Below are 16403 nucleotides of genomic sequence, written 5' to 3' on the forward strand. Positions count from 1 at the left end.
CGACTAACACTGAGATTTCTCTTTTCTTGTTAGGTCATGTTCAAGGCTTTTCGAATAGGCCGACCCCACAGCTTGTAGAATCCCACAATGGACGTTGACGGGGCTGAGCAGGTGGGATTAAAGGCAGTAGGGATGACGATGACTACAGGGAGCTAAGTGTGTGTGCCCCACTCCAAAGGTGTCACTTACATTTTTAAGAAAGATGTTTTAAAAAGTTGCCCTGATTGACCAAGAACAAAAACATGTGTCTGGCCTAAGAGGGTAGTTTGTGAACACTGTATAGAGCTCCTGTCTCTTTCTACACAGGAGGAGAGAGCGAGCCAGAAAGATGAAATGACTTTGCCACTGTTATAATGGCAAATATATGAATTAGAAATAAGAGGCTTAATTCTGCCTCTTGACAATAAGGGGAGAGACTTCTCCTGCCTGTACTTTTTTAGAACATTCATTTTAGAAAACTTGTTCTTTCTCTGCCTCTTTGAAACACACATCAATCTTTTTCAAAGCTAATAAACCTCCTACCACCTTTATGACCCGAGATTGTCTTTCTCAAGGACGTGAGAACCGTCTCTTTGAAATATAATCATCATTTCTGTAAGGGGGCATGATAGGAGCTCAGCTTCAGCAGGTGTCTGGCTCCTAAGCTGCCTCCTGTTATTTGATTTTCCCTTTGGAGAAAACCAGCTAACACAGAGGGTCACCCCAATTTGAGATGAACAACGTGTGAGAAAAGGTGCTGGTAAGTCAACTCATTTGAGAACTAGTTAGTGTTTATTACTGAATGGGCTGCGTCTGTTTGGCTACCTAGAAGGGCGAGATTTCTGTCTGTCTTTGCCTTCTCTTTAGTAGATCTCCTGCGATGTGTGTCATGTTCTGGTTTAATGCTTATTCAATAATAAAACTGTCTTCTTTCTCTTCCTCTTCTACATTTTGTAGAGAAGTTTTCTAGTTTGGCAGGAGATTTTGTTTTACTTTTACTTCCTTAACAAGGTCACACAGTGAACTAGAGTTGAATCACAAAAAGAACCACCGCCCACTGCCTCTCAGGGCACACTGTCTTATGCCTGCTGCTGGTCGCTGTGTACAGCTTTTCTTTTTCTCCAATGAGTCTGCAACCTGCTTGAAAACAGAACCTGTGACTAACACATTTTCTCAATGTGTAAAAAAGTGCCAGGGATATGTATGGCGGATATTCCATAAATGCAAGTTGAATCACTGAACTTGGAAGAATTGAGTCAAGAGGATTATGATCTTAACTGGTTACCAAGAAACAAAAGAATAAAACAAAGCAAAAAAAAAAAAAAAATCCTGGCCAAAATGGCAAAGAATGCTGGAATGCAGGGTGGGGTAGCATGGAGAACAGGAAGAGTTCTGAACCTGGGGGAAGAAGCCCTGGCCTTGAATACTGGTATTATCCTGGTTAGTGAAGTCACCATAAGTTTCCTTAACTGTAAAGGGACAAAAGAATACATGACATTTATTGTGTAAGAGTACTGGGATGATGACTGAATGAGGACATGGAAATTCTCTGTAATCATGATGGCTACAACCAACATAGTACTTATGATGTACCAAGTCCTGTCTTACACGCTTGCTATATAGTATCAATTTATTTCATCCCCACAAAAACTCTCCACTTTACAGATAAGGAAACCGACCACAGAGAAGTAAATAGCTTGCCTGAAGTTAAACAGCTAGCGTGCAACAGAGCTGGGGTTCCAACCAGACAGTCTGGGCCCAGGTTCTGTTCTGTTAACAGGAGGCTGCTTCATCTGCCCAGAGGCAGTATTATTATCTACCTGGAGATCCTAATGAAGTCCCTTGGAGGCTCTTCCGTGCCTTGTCCAGCGCACCACTCAGGCTGTGCTGGTGTCTGTATCTCCCTAGGCCTCTTCTCTTATTTTTCACAGTTGGCTTCTTTCTAGCTCGATTCTTTCGAGAATGTCCTTTAGCCTGTTGGCAGCACTGAGCGCCCCAGGACCACTCACAGTTGAACCTGAAAGATGGAGCAAAGCAGCAAAGATCTGAGGACAAATTCCGGGAACTGACTGCAAGCCCTGTGGATAGAGGCTGTGGGCGGGGGAGGAAGATGCTCTGGAGGAAGTGGGTGAAGACGTCCCGGCTGCTCCTACTGCTGCAGTGAGAAGTGAACTGCAAGGGCAGTTCAATCACAAGAGCACATGGCCACGGTACAGACCAGGAAAGACCACCAGTGTGAGAGCAGAGTCACCTCTCTAAGAAGTTCCTACAGGCCAGAAAGGCTTTATTCTTCCTTATGATTCCTGAAATCCTTGGCCAAAGAGAGTGAAGACATCCCCCAATGAGCAACAGGAGCAATGGGGGAGACCAAGAGACCTTAGCCAAAGAATCATTTCTCCTGTCCAAAGGAACTGAACGGGGGAGACCAAGAGACCAAAGGCCGAAGAATCATTTCTCCTGTCCAAGGAACTGAACACCAGCAAGGAAATGCCACAGAGAAGGCAGAGTTGGGCTGGAGCCCAGAAGAACATGGTAAACCCACAAATTTTAGTTGTGGAAAAAGACAGAGTCTGAATGAAGAGGTGAGTATTTCTTGGGCTAGGAGGGTAGATTCTCAAGTTTGGTTCTATGTGCTCATATAAAATACAAAGTCTGCTGTCTCAGAGACCTCTTCCCGGGAGGTCCAGGAGATTGGAGGGGACTATGGGACATGAGCCCAAATTTACCACTTACTTATGTTTCTTAAATAGTTTTAAGAATTTCTAATCTATGCAAAAGAACCACACAAGGAAGAAGACCTCACGCCCACCTCATCCTGTCCTGTGTGTGCACACACCCCCTCTGTCACACCACCCAGAGCAGGTGGCACAGAGCATGACACAAAACCTGTTTCAGTCCTCATCCCCTCAAAGCAAGAACGTTTTCCAATAATCACATCACCATTACTTCAACATAGAAAGCCAACATTAATTCAACATCACCCAAATTTCAGTGGCTTCTTAAATTTCACCCAAAGCCCCCAAATGTCCTTTATAGCTGTTTTCCCCTGGCCTCGTGCTAATAAGGGTTTGCAGACTGCCTTTGCTTTTTTATTTTTGGCCTTCCCAAACAAGAACACAGGCAGAATAATGTTCCTTAAAAATATCCATAGCCTACTCCACAGAACCTGTGAACATGTGACCTTATGTGGTTAAAGGGAGTTTGCAGATATTTTAGTTAAGAGTCATGAGATGGGGAGATTAGCCTGGATTATTGGGGTAGGCCCAAGGTAAACACAAAGGTCCTTATAAAAGGGAGGCAGGAGAGTCAGCATCAGAGAAGATGTGCCCATAAAGCAGAGATCAAATAAATAATGAAAATCAAGGACTCCAGGCAACCCCAAGAAGCCAGAAAAGAGAAAGCATAGATTCTCTCCAAGACCATCCAAGAGGAACAGCCTCGATTTTAGTCCAGGGGGACTTCTCACCTGTGGAACTGCAGGTGTTGTTTGGCCATGAAGTTTATGGCACCTTATTACAGCAGCAGTAGGAAACTAACACACTGGCCTCCTTATTCTTCGTGATACTGAATCCTTTCAGATCCAGGGCAATTGTCTTCAGAACTTATCACCGTGTCTCTTCCCCCTGGAGTAAAGCTGAACATTTCATCAAGAACCCCATGAGTGGTGATGTGCACCTGCCATTCAATACCCCGGGAGGAACAGAAGGTCAAATGTCCCACTACTGATAATGCTAAACTTGGCCCTTGGATCAGGTGGTAGCTCCCCAATCTCCTCATGGTAAGGACACACATCCTTACATTCAGAGTGACCTAGAGACTCTGCAGGATAAAACATGGAGAACACGTGCTTATCCTGCTCAACAGCCCTGCACCCAGCGGTGTCAGCGTCCATCAATCATTCCAGCTTGCAACACTTACTTCATCCTGGATTACAAAATGGTGCTCTTTAAATTCTTCCTCATTTACTAGCTGTTATTCTTCTGTAAAGCTTTTCTTCTCTTTTATTATGAGTATTCTGATGGATTTTTAAAAATTCCGTGTGCTGGGCAGTACCTGTGGCTCAAAGGAGGAGGGCACTGGCCCCATATGCCGGAGGTGGCAGGTTCAAACCCAGCCCCGGCCAAAAAAAAAAAAAAAAATTCCGTGTGTTATTTGGCTATTTTGTCTTTTTAATCTCCTCTGTCCTCTACCTTCTTCATTAATGACTGTGAATTAATGCTCAAATTGTCCCCACACTGGTCATTTCAAATATATCCATAGTAGCATGGGGTAAGATTCACCCTCCACCCAGGTACCATCTTGGCTGTACAAGGGACTGGCTGCAGGTTTCATGGATAAAACATACCAGTTAGATCCTTCTTAAGATAATGAAGCTTAACACCTGGTGCACTTCAATAAATGTAAGGGGGGCACAGTATGAAAATGGCTGTGGAAGTACTTACTGTGTCTCATCCAGCAGCTCTGGAGTCCACGCGAGGAATACTCAGACAGCAAACCAACAAGGGCGTCTCAACCAGAGGGAATGGCCTGAGCCAAGGCAAGGCCACAGGAAATGGCAGTTTGATGTGGCCAGTCCTCTAAGTTGATGTGGGGGCAGAGACACGTGAGGAAGGAAAAGGGGTTGGCCAGGTTCCAGGGCATTCACTGGCTTCTGTGACCATCCGAGGGAGTGTGGACAAATGCATTGAGCAGTTTGGAAGCCATGACACCATCCAGTGTGCCAAACATCTCCAGGTCCTGTACTGCATTTGCATGTGGGCAATTTAGCTTGTCCAATGGCCCAAAGGGGGTTTCCGGAAGGAGTGAAGACTTGGTTATTTATAAAGTTCTGTGCACTTGGTATCACCGTTTTGCAAGTTTGGTCATTGAGTTTTAGGGACAGGAAGCCCTTTGCCTGCCTAGCCAGTAAGCAGGGAAACCAGGATTTGAAGCCTAGCTGGAAAGTGAAGGCAGCAGAATACCCAGTGGTCCCCATTTGTGTGACACAGAAAGGATGATTAAGAAAATACTAAGGTTTCTTAGCAACTGGCTTAAACCAGGTGGGTCATGACACTGGGGTAGGGGATCAGAGCTCGGCCCAGTCAGCAACATGGGGGCATGAGGAGTAGCCCAGAGGTTGAAGTTCCCTGGGCCTAATCTGTGGACTTGAGGTGGTAAAACTAACCATGAGAGATAACTGTGCGGATTCACTGCCTTAATTTTCCTCATCTCTAACTTGGGGATAACATGAATGGTAATGAGAGTAATAAATGATAGGTACCATTTGTTCAACAATTATTGCATAAAATCTCTGCTCTGACACCTTGAGATTCTTCATCTGCAGCTGAGAGTAATAATAAACAATATGAAGCATTTACTGAACACTTACTGACTATAAATAAGTCTGTTTCCCTTGCCTACGGATTGGGAAAAGTGAATCATCACAATAATAGGTGGTAGCTATCACTGAGTATTTGCTGTGTGGGAGGAGGTCCTCTTTACAGAACACTATACACGTTAGACAAGGCGCAGCTAGACGAGGGCCCTGGCAATTCAAGCTTCTCCGCCTCTCTCTGCTCTGGCCTAAGAGCAGCCCCTTCCCCTCTCTCTGCACGAGCCACGCCCCCTCCCAGGGGTCACTTTCCCCAGTCCCCTAGCAGGCTCGCTGGCTGGTCTTCACCTCCCCTCCTCACTCAGAGCCACTTTCTCCCCAGACTTCCCAGACCAAGCTATTTAAAATCTTAGGCCTGGTACAGAGCAGACAATCAGCAATGTTTGTTCAATCAACAGATGTTCAGGCTCGGCGCCTATAGCTCAACCGGCTAAGGTGCCAGCCACGTACACCTAAGGTGGCGGGTTCGAATCCCCAGCCCGGACCCGCCAAACAACAATGACGGCTGCAACCAAAAAAAGGCCGGGCCGTTGTGGCGGGCGCCTGTGGTCCCAGCTACTTGGGAGGCGGAGGCAGGAGACTCGCTTGAGCCCAGGAGTTGGAGGTTGCTGTGAGCTGTAATGCCACGGCACTCTGCCCAGGGGGACAGCTTGAAGCTCTGTCTCAAAAAAAAAAAAAAAAAAAAAAACAGATGTTCAGTAAACGGCAGCAGCCTGGTGCACGGTGCCCTCAGGGGTTGGGTCCTCTAGGTCAGGACCCTGAGGTGAGTGCCAGAGCCCTGAGAAGATCGACAGATAACATGAGCCCCAAAGCAGGGCATAGAGGGAAAAGGCCTCGAGAGGACACGGGTCCGTGTTTGGGAAGGGCAGCCCCGGGCGTGGCGGGCAGGTCTGAGAGCCGGTGGGCAGGAGGCTCTAGGGGGCTCGGATTTCTTTAGACCAGAGACCCATAGGACCCCAGGACATGACTGGGTTTGTAAAAGGTTACTTGTAGGGCGGCGCTTGTGGGTCAAGGAGTAGGGCGCCGGCCCCATATGCCAGGAGTGGCGAGTTCAAGCCTGGCCCGGCCAAAACTGCAAAAAAATAAATAAAAAATAAAACGTTACTTGTGGCCCTTGTTGATAAAAATAGACAGTTCAGGGAGTCGAGACGAGGCTGTGGAGGTGGGTGGCCCTGCCGTATTGCCAGGGGGGACACACCAGTTCACTGAGCCGCCCTAAACCATTTATTGAGGTTGAGAACCTGGGGCTCCGCTGGTGGGCGAGGCCAGGACTAACCCCGCCCCAACCCCCCTCCTCGCCCCCAACCCTCCTCCAATGTCCCACCCCCTGGGGTGTGGACTTAGCGCAGCAACCTGAGGACAGTAGGAAATCAACGCCTTTATTTCTCGGCAGAATTTGAGGGAAGGCTGAGAGGCGGCGGGTCCTACAGGCCTAGCAGGTGTCAGGGTCAGCCGATGGCGGCTGCAGGTTCTCCTCCTCGCGGGCTCCTGGGAGCTCAGGCTCTGCCTGCGGGACCTGGGAGTCAGATACGAAACCCAGGTTGTCCGGCACATGGTAAACTCGTGTCAGCTCCAGGCCAGCCCGTGTGTCCCCCGCCAGCACCTGACCTGGTGCAGCCGCCTCTGGGGCCCGCTGCCCCTCCCCGCCCACTCCACTCTGAAAGGACCACCGAGGATCCCACCCGCTCCTCTTGGCTCAACCTCTGCCCACCTCGCCTTGGCTTCTCCGTCTCCCTACCTCTCCTCTGCCAGCCCGGGCCTCTGGGGCACTGCAGACCTGCTCCCCGAATTTCCCTAGTTCAGCCTTCAGCCTGTAGAGTAGGGGCAAAGGAGAGAGGAGGAAGCGAGAGTTCAGGAGGGCTTGGAAGGAAACCACTGAGGTATCAGAGACCCAAAGCCAAGAGAGCAAGAGGGGAGGTGGGGTGAAGACAAGGGTGGCCAGCTGGGGCCCGGGGCCCCGTCCCCAGCTCCTTCCCTCTGCCTCTCCCTCGTCGCCCCGCCTCCCTGCCGCCTCTCACCCCTCGTTCACTGCCCCGGAGCCCTCGACCTGGGGCGGTGAGCGCAGCTTCCGCTCCACCACCTGCAGCTTGGTGCCCACCAGCTTCCCTGTGGGCAGACTGGAAGTCAAAGGCAAGGCCTCCGCCCCCGCCCACCGCCCACCTTGACCCGGGGGTCTCACTCTCTGCCTGCAGCTGCTCCTTGCTCCTCTCCAGGGCTCGGATCTCCCGGGCCAGTCGCTGCTGCAGCATCTGGGAGGAGGAGGGGAATGAATGATAATCTAATGGAGGCCACATTGCCCGCTCCGACCCTCTGTGGGTTTCTCACAAAATCCTTGCCTACATTAGGTCACTCATTCATTCATTCAACTATTCATTAACTCCACGTGCAGCTTCTACTGCAGCTGCAGCCCCACATCCCCCTACCTCTCACTTCCTCTCCTTCCCACTCCACTCATTTCCGGTTCCTCACACTTTTCTGCACACTTTAGCCTCAGGGCCTTTACACTGCTCAAAGGCCTTCCCCACTGACATTACATGATCTAGCCTTGATTTTCCTAGTTAACGTCTGGGCATGCCATCTGCTGCCCCCACCCAGCTTGGTTGGTCCACAACTTTCTCCCTGCCAGAACACTGCCTGATGCCCCCATCAACCTCCGCTGAACGAAGGAGTGATCTCATCATGGCTTTCTCAAGGTTCTCATTTGCCACTCTAGGTGGGCAGAAGGAAAGCAGGGTCAGCAACGGCTACTCCAACAGTCTGGACAAGCGAGAATTGGGCAGACCTGAGGTCACAGCCAAGGGATTGAGTAGGTGGGTTAGAATAAGGAATTAGGCCAGGAGTAGTGGCTCATGCCTGTAATCTCAGCACTCTGGAAGGCTGAGGAAGGTGGATTGCTTGAGCTCAGTTCAAGACTAGCCTGAGCAAGAATAGAATAATTTAGCCAGGCCTGTGGCAGGTGTCTGTAGTCCCAGCTACTTGGGAGGCTGAGGCAGGAAGACCACTTGAGCCCAAGAGTTTGAGGTTGCTGTGAGCTGTGGTGCCATGGTACTCTACCCAAACTGACAGCGTGAGACTCTGTCGTAAATAAAAAATAAATAAATAAATAAGAAGGAAAGAGAGAGAAAGGAATCAAGGATTATCCCATGACCTGAGCAGGGGTGGACACGGGATTAGGCAGTGGAGACACTGAAGCCAGGGGAAGACTGGCTGTGGTTGGAGGTAAATAGCTCACGTGGAATTCCCAGAGGTCCTTGTGCTGGCCCATCACATCCTCCAGATCTTCTTCAACATTCAACCTGGGGACCCACATCAGGGATGAGAGGATACAGGCCAGACGCCACCTGGCCCACCCATGCCTGGGGTCCTCATGCACAGAACTTTAAATCCCTGCCTAGTGCCAGGAGCCCCATTGTGGGTATTACCCTGCAAGCTCAGTTCAAATAGCTCCTCTTTCCACAACCTCTTCCTGATGCAAGCCCACTCCCACTCTCCACCCAATGGCCCACCAGGCACCAGGCTTGGGAGTTATCCCAGATTCCTCTCTGTGGTCTGAGAGTTATTAGCACAAATTTTCTCCATGGACTCCTGAAACACATGCTTCCTGAGTAGGCAAAGGCAACCCTGGGGTGTATTTTCTGAATCTCCCCACTTCCTCCAGCAGGAGTGGACATCTGTTCACAGAATTCACCCTTCCCCTTTCCCCTGTTGAACATGAACCTCCATGGGTCTCTGTCAAGGCCATCATGCTGCTCATCCCAGCCCCCACTAAACCATGCCTTCCCAAGACAGGGGTATGGTAGTTAAGCATCACAGATTCTAAACTCCTGGCTGGAAGCCTGGATCTGCTACTCCACTATGACCCTGGGCAAATTGCTTAACTTCTCTGGGTCTCAGTTTCCTCATATGTAAAATAGTGATAGTGGTGGCAGGGTGAAATAATTGTCATTGTGAGGATTAGGCATATAAACGTAGGAGGCAGCTTCTTGCTATCTCTGCACCCATCTCCTATGAGGACAATCCTGTTCCATAAAGTCTGTTCTACATGTATCAACACTCATTAGATGGTGTGTGTAGTGTGGTTAAGTATACTCACACATTAACTGCCTATCACCAGGTTCATCACAGTTAGAGTCATGATGCACCAAGACCTGAGACCCTCAGTTACAGGAATGTGCTTAGTAAATATTCAGAGGATGCAGAAATGGATGGACAGATGGCTGGATGGACAGTTAAGTGGATGGGTGAGTGACTGGTTAGAAAGATGATAGCTGGTTGGAGACATGATGTGTCGAGGGCTAGTGGCTGGGTGGGGAAATGAAGGAAGAATTACTAGAAGAATAGACACATATCTGGATGATGGCTGAAGAAATGAATGGCTAGACAGATGGATGATTGGAAAGATGGTAGGATGAATGGAAAATGATTAGATAGAAGGTTGGAAATATGATGCCTGTGTGGATGGATGCCATGGATGGATGGATGGATGAATTGAGTGAGTGGCTAGACAGGAAAGTAGAGGGACAAGTGAATAAAAAGTTGACTGGGGGCCTAAAATAAGCAGAATGAACAAATGAATGGATAGCAGAGGACCTGGACAGCTAACAGGAAAAGACTGAGAATAGCACTAGTAGAATATATTTGATAAGGAAATTAGCAATGAAGAATTAAATGAATTAATCTTAATACTACCACCCAATATCAGAGATGGTCAGAGAAGTTGTCTGTTTGCTCTATTTTATAGAAAGGAAAAATTAAGAGTGTATGTCCAAGATTCATTTCCCCAGATCTTCCTTCCTCCTCCTTTAGGCTGGGGAATGAGGTGGGGAAGAGCTGGGGAAGGATCTCCTACCTCTGAGCCTCACTTTTCTTCTCTTGCAACTGGAGGATCCTCAGTGCCTCTGGGGGGAAAGAACCGAGGGGGATCTGGGAGAGCCCTTGGAGAGTTAAGGTTGGGCAGTAGTAGTGAACCAGGAGCCCCATGTCATGTCAGCTATCGGAGGGTACAGAGAGGACTGGGTGTTTACCCCAAGTGAAGTGGCAATCAGGGGGAGATCTGAGTAGAGGAGAAAGCGGCTGACATAGGTTTCAGTGGGATTCCGTGGCTGCTCTGGGGAGGACAGGCCTTGGTGGGGTGGTGGGGTACCATAAGGAACACACAGCCACTGGTAAATACCTTTCTTTTTGCTCAAGACTTCCTCTAGGTGAACTTTCTCTTCATTCACTGAAAAACACAATGGCACTTTCAGCCTCCAGGGGCCACACCTGGTATCCCTATTGAAACTTCATGCAAATGGAAAAGTCTCAAGGAAGGGGTGACACAGCGCCAGGAGAGGGAGGCCTCTTTTTGCCATCTCTTATGAGGACCATCCTATTCCAGCTTCTCCCTCTGTTCCCACATTCCCTATAATCTCTGAAGGAGTGAAGAACGTACAAGGTTACATTGACAGATGAATGAATATAAAGAAATAAATGCATGATGTCAGGTGGAAATAAAGGCTCTGAAGAAATAAATGGAGGGGAGTGAGAGTGACCTAGAAAGAGTGGGAATCTATTATTAGATGAGACCATTAAGGCCTGCCTGTCAGGTAGGGTTTGCCCAGAGAGCTGAAAGATAACATGAGACCACAAGAGGCAGTCCAGATCATGTGGACCAGGAGTACTATGGGCAAGGGAACAGTCTGTGCAAAGGCCCTGAGGTGTGCACAGGACACCAGCAGTGGTCATGGCTGTCGGGGGCCCTCTGTTGGCCCCACTTACACGAGTCTAATTCCCTATGCAGGGCCTCCCAGAGAGCACGGGTCTCTCCCAGTTCTTCGCTAGATTTCTTCTTCTCTAGGCCAAAGAAGGGAAGAGGACAGTGTGTGAGTGCAGCCTCTAACCTTGCTGTTCCTTCACAACTGTGACAGTGCGCATTCATCTTCAAACAACCCTGGAAGGGCCTAGATAAGGAAATCAAGGCATTCCAAGTCCAGGCCTTTTCTGTTGGCCCAGCTGGTCAGTCGATGTGTCCAAGTTTACCTTGCTGAAGCTCATTAATCCGGTTAATCAGGTCCTCGATCTGTGGCTCCAGGCTTCCCTCTGAAGAAAGAAGGAAAGAAAGAATGAATGAATGAGCTAAGATGACAAGACACCTGGCTGACCAAGGCAGATGAAGGGAGTGGCCCTGGGTCTCTGCTGCTATATCAGTCAACAGGCATATATGGAGCATGTGCGTGTGCGAAGCTCTGGAAGAGGTCCTTGCCAGGCTTGCATTCTGGGTGGGGGAGATGGACATTGAACAAAGATACATGAATCAATTCAGGTGGTGGTCACGGCCATGAAGTTAAATATAGAGGTAAGGTGTTGAGGAGTGAAAGGGGAAAGGCTCCAAGTCAGGTAAGAAGAGCAGGCCCTGAGGTTCTGTGGGTACAGAGTGTGGCAAGGGAACAAGTGGGACTGAAGCACGTGCCCAGAGGGATGGCGAGGGGCTGGTGTGGCTCAGTGCAGTGAGCAAGTGGAGAGCTGTAGGACGGGAGGTGGGAAGTGAGATCACCCTGGGCTTCCTGGGCCAAGGTGGCGGCTGCCAGTGTAATTCTGAGTGTGATGGGAGTGTACAGAAACCTCGACATGCCCCACTCTGTCAAAATTCAGGCGAGCTGGTCGCACTTCTGTCAACCTAGACACAGGTATTGATCTCATCCAAGAAATGGAGAAAATGCTGCTTTCGTGTTGTGGGTGGAAGCTTGCAAGTGCTTCAGTGACAGGGAGGTCACCGTCCCTTTAGGGAGTTACCTCTAACTTCTCACAGTCTTCTGTTTCAGACTTGGTATAGAGAAGCCTTCCTCCTCCTCCCTCTCTGGCTTCAAGGTTGGTACCACAGCACTGGGGCAAAAAGCTGCCCAACCCTTGCTGGGTCTCACTGCCAACCTCACAGGCACTTTGGAGTTCATGCAGATTTTTCAAGGTCCCCAACTCCAGTTCCGTGACTTCCCAAGATAGTGAGTACTCTCTGTGGCAGTGATTATAGCTGGGGGTCTTCATTTTACTGGAGCTGGTCAGGATGGGTCAGTATGCATTTCCATTCCTGCAATTTCTCTACCTAATTTCAGCTTAGGCGGCAGTCCCAGTGCACTTCTTCTGCATGCAGCCACAGGAGGGCAGGGAGGTTCCCTTTTGTTTGGAACAGACCAATGGATTATAGCATTTTAAGCTAAGGATGGACTGGGAGAGAGTCCTTACTCAAACCTGGCCAGCAATACCCCAGCCCTAGATGCCAGCTAGGTCCCCTCAAGAACAAACGAAGGTACAAGGCCATCTGCATCTCCAATTGTCATTTGTATGTAAAAAGGGAGGACAAAGGATACACACCTATACATGTATTTTTTTAAAAATAAATCTCTGCAAAGGTAGTTGAGAATTAAAACTGTTGCTGCTTGTCTCAGGTCAAGGAAACAGATGCTGGATGCATGTGTATGTGGGGGGTGCAGAGGGGTAGGTTCTTCCCTGCCTGTGAACTTGAATTTTGAACTGTGGAGCTGCATTTTTGTTTCAAAGAATTAAGTTGTGTAAGAAGGAGAAAGGACAATGGGATAACTTCCCAAGTTTGTGAGTGGAGGGGGCTGGGTTTGAACCCTGTCTGTCTGGCTCCCAGGCCCCCACTCAGACACAAGGAGACACAGGACCTTTCTGCAGCTTTGTCACCATAGCCAGCAACTCTTCCGTATTCTTTGAAGACTTGGCCTGCCCTGTGGGGATACAAACCAGAATTACAGGACTCCGCCAGAGTGAGGTGTGGAGTTTGTTTCTTGATTTTTCTGTATCTCAAAACTTTCATAATAACCCACGAAGGTCATCATTTAACAATTCTTAATGAACTGATAGGTCTAGGGAATGGTTACAGAAGGCTGCTAACATTAAGAAACAGACTACTAAATACTGTGAGTCTCTTGATGGAAAAACGCAACCATACCAATGAAGGACTTTTGCCAAAAAATCCCTGCACAAAACAAAAAATGGACTCTTAGCCAGATTCCGTATTTAAATACTAACTCAGAAAAAAGGCAAAGGGTAGACAGTCACGCCAGGGGACACCGCTGGGGATGCAATCACCGTCATGCAGGTTGTGGGGAATTCCACAGGAAGTCTGCTTTCTTCAATAAACTAACTGCAAAACCTCTCCCCCAAATAAACAAACAAACAAAAAAAAAAAATGAGGGAAAGAGAAAACTCTGTAAATTAAAAAAGACCTGAGCCATATAGCAATCAGTTACAATGAATAGACCCTATTTGGATCCTGGTGCAAACAAACACAATTTTTCACCATAGATGCTTTTCTATGTATTTTAACATAAGTATGTGCTACTTTTAAAATTCAAATGACAACGACAAAAAAAGACAGGAACATACTAATACAGGGTGGCTGTGAAGTTTGTGTACAATTTACAACTGTGTGGACATGCAGGGGAGGGGGCTGTGGAACACAGTTCAACCGAGTACACCATTATTCTGCTTTCATCTTTGTGCTTGCAATGCAGCTACTGAACACACCTAGATAAAGGGTCTGTGTACTATCAAATTTGACTGATATTGAAAAATTGCCTTCTACCTGTTTCAGGCCCACAAATGAATCCTTTTTCATTTTTTTTGTAACCAATCTGAGAGTCAGAAACACTGTTTCATTTAAGATTTTCTGATCATATCAAAGCGTTAACTCATCCTCTTGATCAGAAATTCCACACCTAAAAATGCAACTTAAAGAAGTAATTACGTCCATCCAGGTTATTATAAACGCTGTAAAATCTCCATTTTTGATGGCTGTATAATACTCCATAGTGTATATATATTCCACAGCTTACCAATCACAGGAGTGGAGAAGTAAGAATCCTATGTATTCAATTTTGACATGAAGATAATTAATGACACGGTGAGGCATGCGGGAAGGGGAGATCAGACAGAGAAGGAGCAAGGGGGTGTGGGCAACAAAAAAAAAAAATGACTAATTCTCACACAAACTGGATTTAATTTTGATCAATGTATATTAAACATCAATTTTTAATTCAACAAGTCAATATGTTGTTTATCATATTGCATCCTTATTCATCAGTGAAATATGTCTGTAATTTCCCCTTTATAGTAATATATTTTTTCTAATTTTACTATCAGGGGTATCCAGACTAAGTAGAATGATTTTGAAGTATTTCTATTTCTACTGTCTATAAGACTTGGCGTGATCTGCTTTTTTTTTAGGAATTATTTTTTACTTTTATTTATATATATTAGTCATCTATTTTTTTGAGACTTTGGTAAAAACATAGTAAGGGAAAAATTTGTTTGCCATTTGTATTTTGTCTTGTGTATTCTGTAACAAACAAGTAGTAAGTGATTATGTATTAAAAAAAAAAAGAAGTAATTACGGATGGTGGGCAAGATGTGCATTGTTTCACTGCTTGTAATTTTGAAATATGAGAGTAACCTAAAGATACCGGAGGGGATTAGTTAATTACAGCATGATAGTAGGATGGAATTCTTTGCAACCATTAAAAATCATGCTGTAAATTAGGGGGATTTAGCCTGAGGTCGTTAAATTTTGTTGAAATGTTTCATGGCATATTCACTTTCTTTACATCTTTTGGTCTGGTTTGAAATCTTTAACAAGTTACTATGCATTAGTTTAACCTCCCATCTCAATATTTAATTCCTTACATAATGAACAAATTTAGAAAAACACAAGTAACCTATAGTCCCTTTTCTAAGTCATTCCCCTTCCCAGAAGTGACCATTGCCAGGTGACAATACTTGGACCTTTTAATAGGAAACATTTCACGTATTGGTTTAATTTTTACTTTTTTACCCACGTGAAATTCTAAGAAAATCAAAACATTACAGAATATGTGAAGTTAAAAATGAAACTTCCTCTTCTCTTCTTGGCCTTAAATATCCCTGCCTTCCCAGACATGAATAACCAGGTATGTCTCAAAGAGTTTTTAATTTTAAAAATATTCTTAATATTTGGAAATAAAAAATTAATGCCACTTCAATAACAAGGGCAAGTGTTTATAATAGCTTCTTTTTAATACTTTATTATAAAAACTTTCAAATGCGCATGAAAGTAGAAAGGATACTCTGGTGAACTCTGATGGACTCATGGCCCAGATCCTACAATCATTAATATCCACCCACATTTGCTCCAGCTATTTTTCCTGTGTTGAAGTATTTTCGAGCAAGCCTCAGACTTCTTGTCATTTTATTCCCAGATACCTTATTAAGAGTCTCAACTACGTAAGGGCATTTTCTTAGATGACCCTAATCCTATAATCATGCCTGATGAGGTTAATGCTCATCCTGGGTGATCACCCAGCATCTAGACCAGGCGTCCTCAAACTACGCCTTGCTGAGGACATTTATCGGGCCCACCGGGTGTTTTTGCCACCACTGGCTGTCCTGCTTAGCAGCCGACTTGTCCTGGGGCCTGCAGTCCAGCCCTCCAACAGTCTGAGGGACAGTGAGCTGGCCCCCCATTTAAAAAGTTTGAGGGCCCCTGATCTAGACCATGTTCAGTTTCCCCTGATGGTCCTCACATCCTTGACAGCTGCCCTTGCAACCACTTCTGCAAAAGCTCCATCTGCTTTCTAGAGCTAGTCATGAAATAATGTTGAAAGTGGGTGGTAAGTAAATCTTTTAAATAATCCATCTAACGCCATGATAAAATTTTAAAAGTTTGCATGGTACAAAAGAAAACAGCCTGTAGAGTATGAGCACCCTTTTAAACATTTTATTTGGAAATAATTTCAGATGTACAAAGTTGTAGAAATAGGCCACAATGCTCCCGTTTGCTCTTCTGTCAGATCCCCCACTTATGAGTGGTTCTGAACCATAAGTTGTAGACATCTTGGCCCACTACTCCTAAATATTCCTAGATGCAGAGGGACTACCAGGTAACCACAAGGATAACCATCAAAACCTGGATGTTGGCTCCGTGCCTATAGCTCAACCGGCTAAGGCGCCAGCCACGTACACCTAAGGTGGCGGGTTCGAATCCCCAGCCCGGACCCGCCAAACAACAATGACGGCTGCA

At 46.7% G+C, this 16403-nt stretch overlaps 1 protein-coding gene across 1 annotated transcript in view; it reads right to left on the bottom strand.

The window, feature by feature from the left end:
• Window positions 1–6740: 6740 nt before the first annotated feature.
• The window catches only part of SYCE1L (synaptonemal complex central element protein 1 like), an 11772-nt gene continuing 2109 nt past the window's right edge, over window positions 6741–16403 (bottom strand). Inside the window, exons 2-11 of the mRNA XM_003791427.3 lie at window positions 13012–13074; window positions 11369–11428; window positions 11108–11182; window positions 10524–10571; window positions 10200–10248; window positions 8583–8646; window positions 7530–7599; window positions 7369–7456; window positions 7089–7161; window positions 6741–6857 (exon numbers count right to left, since the gene is read on the bottom strand). Of these exons, the coding sequence (XP_003791475.1) occupies window positions 6783–6857; window positions 7089–7161; window positions 7369–7456; window positions 7530–7599; window positions 8583–8646; window positions 10200–10248; window positions 10524–10571; window positions 11108–11182; window positions 11369–11428; window positions 13012–13074 (665 nt within the window). The 3' untranslated portion in view covers window positions 6741–6782. The remainder of the gene's footprint in view (window positions 6858–7088; window positions 7162–7368; window positions 7457–7529; window positions 7600–8582; window positions 8647–10199; window positions 10249–10523; window positions 10572–11107; window positions 11183–11368; window positions 11429–13011; window positions 13075–16403) is intronic.

This window comes from Otolemur garnettii, unplaced genomic scaffold (assembly GCF_000181295.1).
Source record: "Otolemur garnettii isolate 467f Iridium unplaced genomic scaffold, OtoGar3 scaffold00047, whole genome shotgun sequence".
Taxonomy (NCBI): Eukaryota; Metazoa; Chordata; class Mammalia; order Primates; family Galagidae; genus Otolemur; species Otolemur garnettii.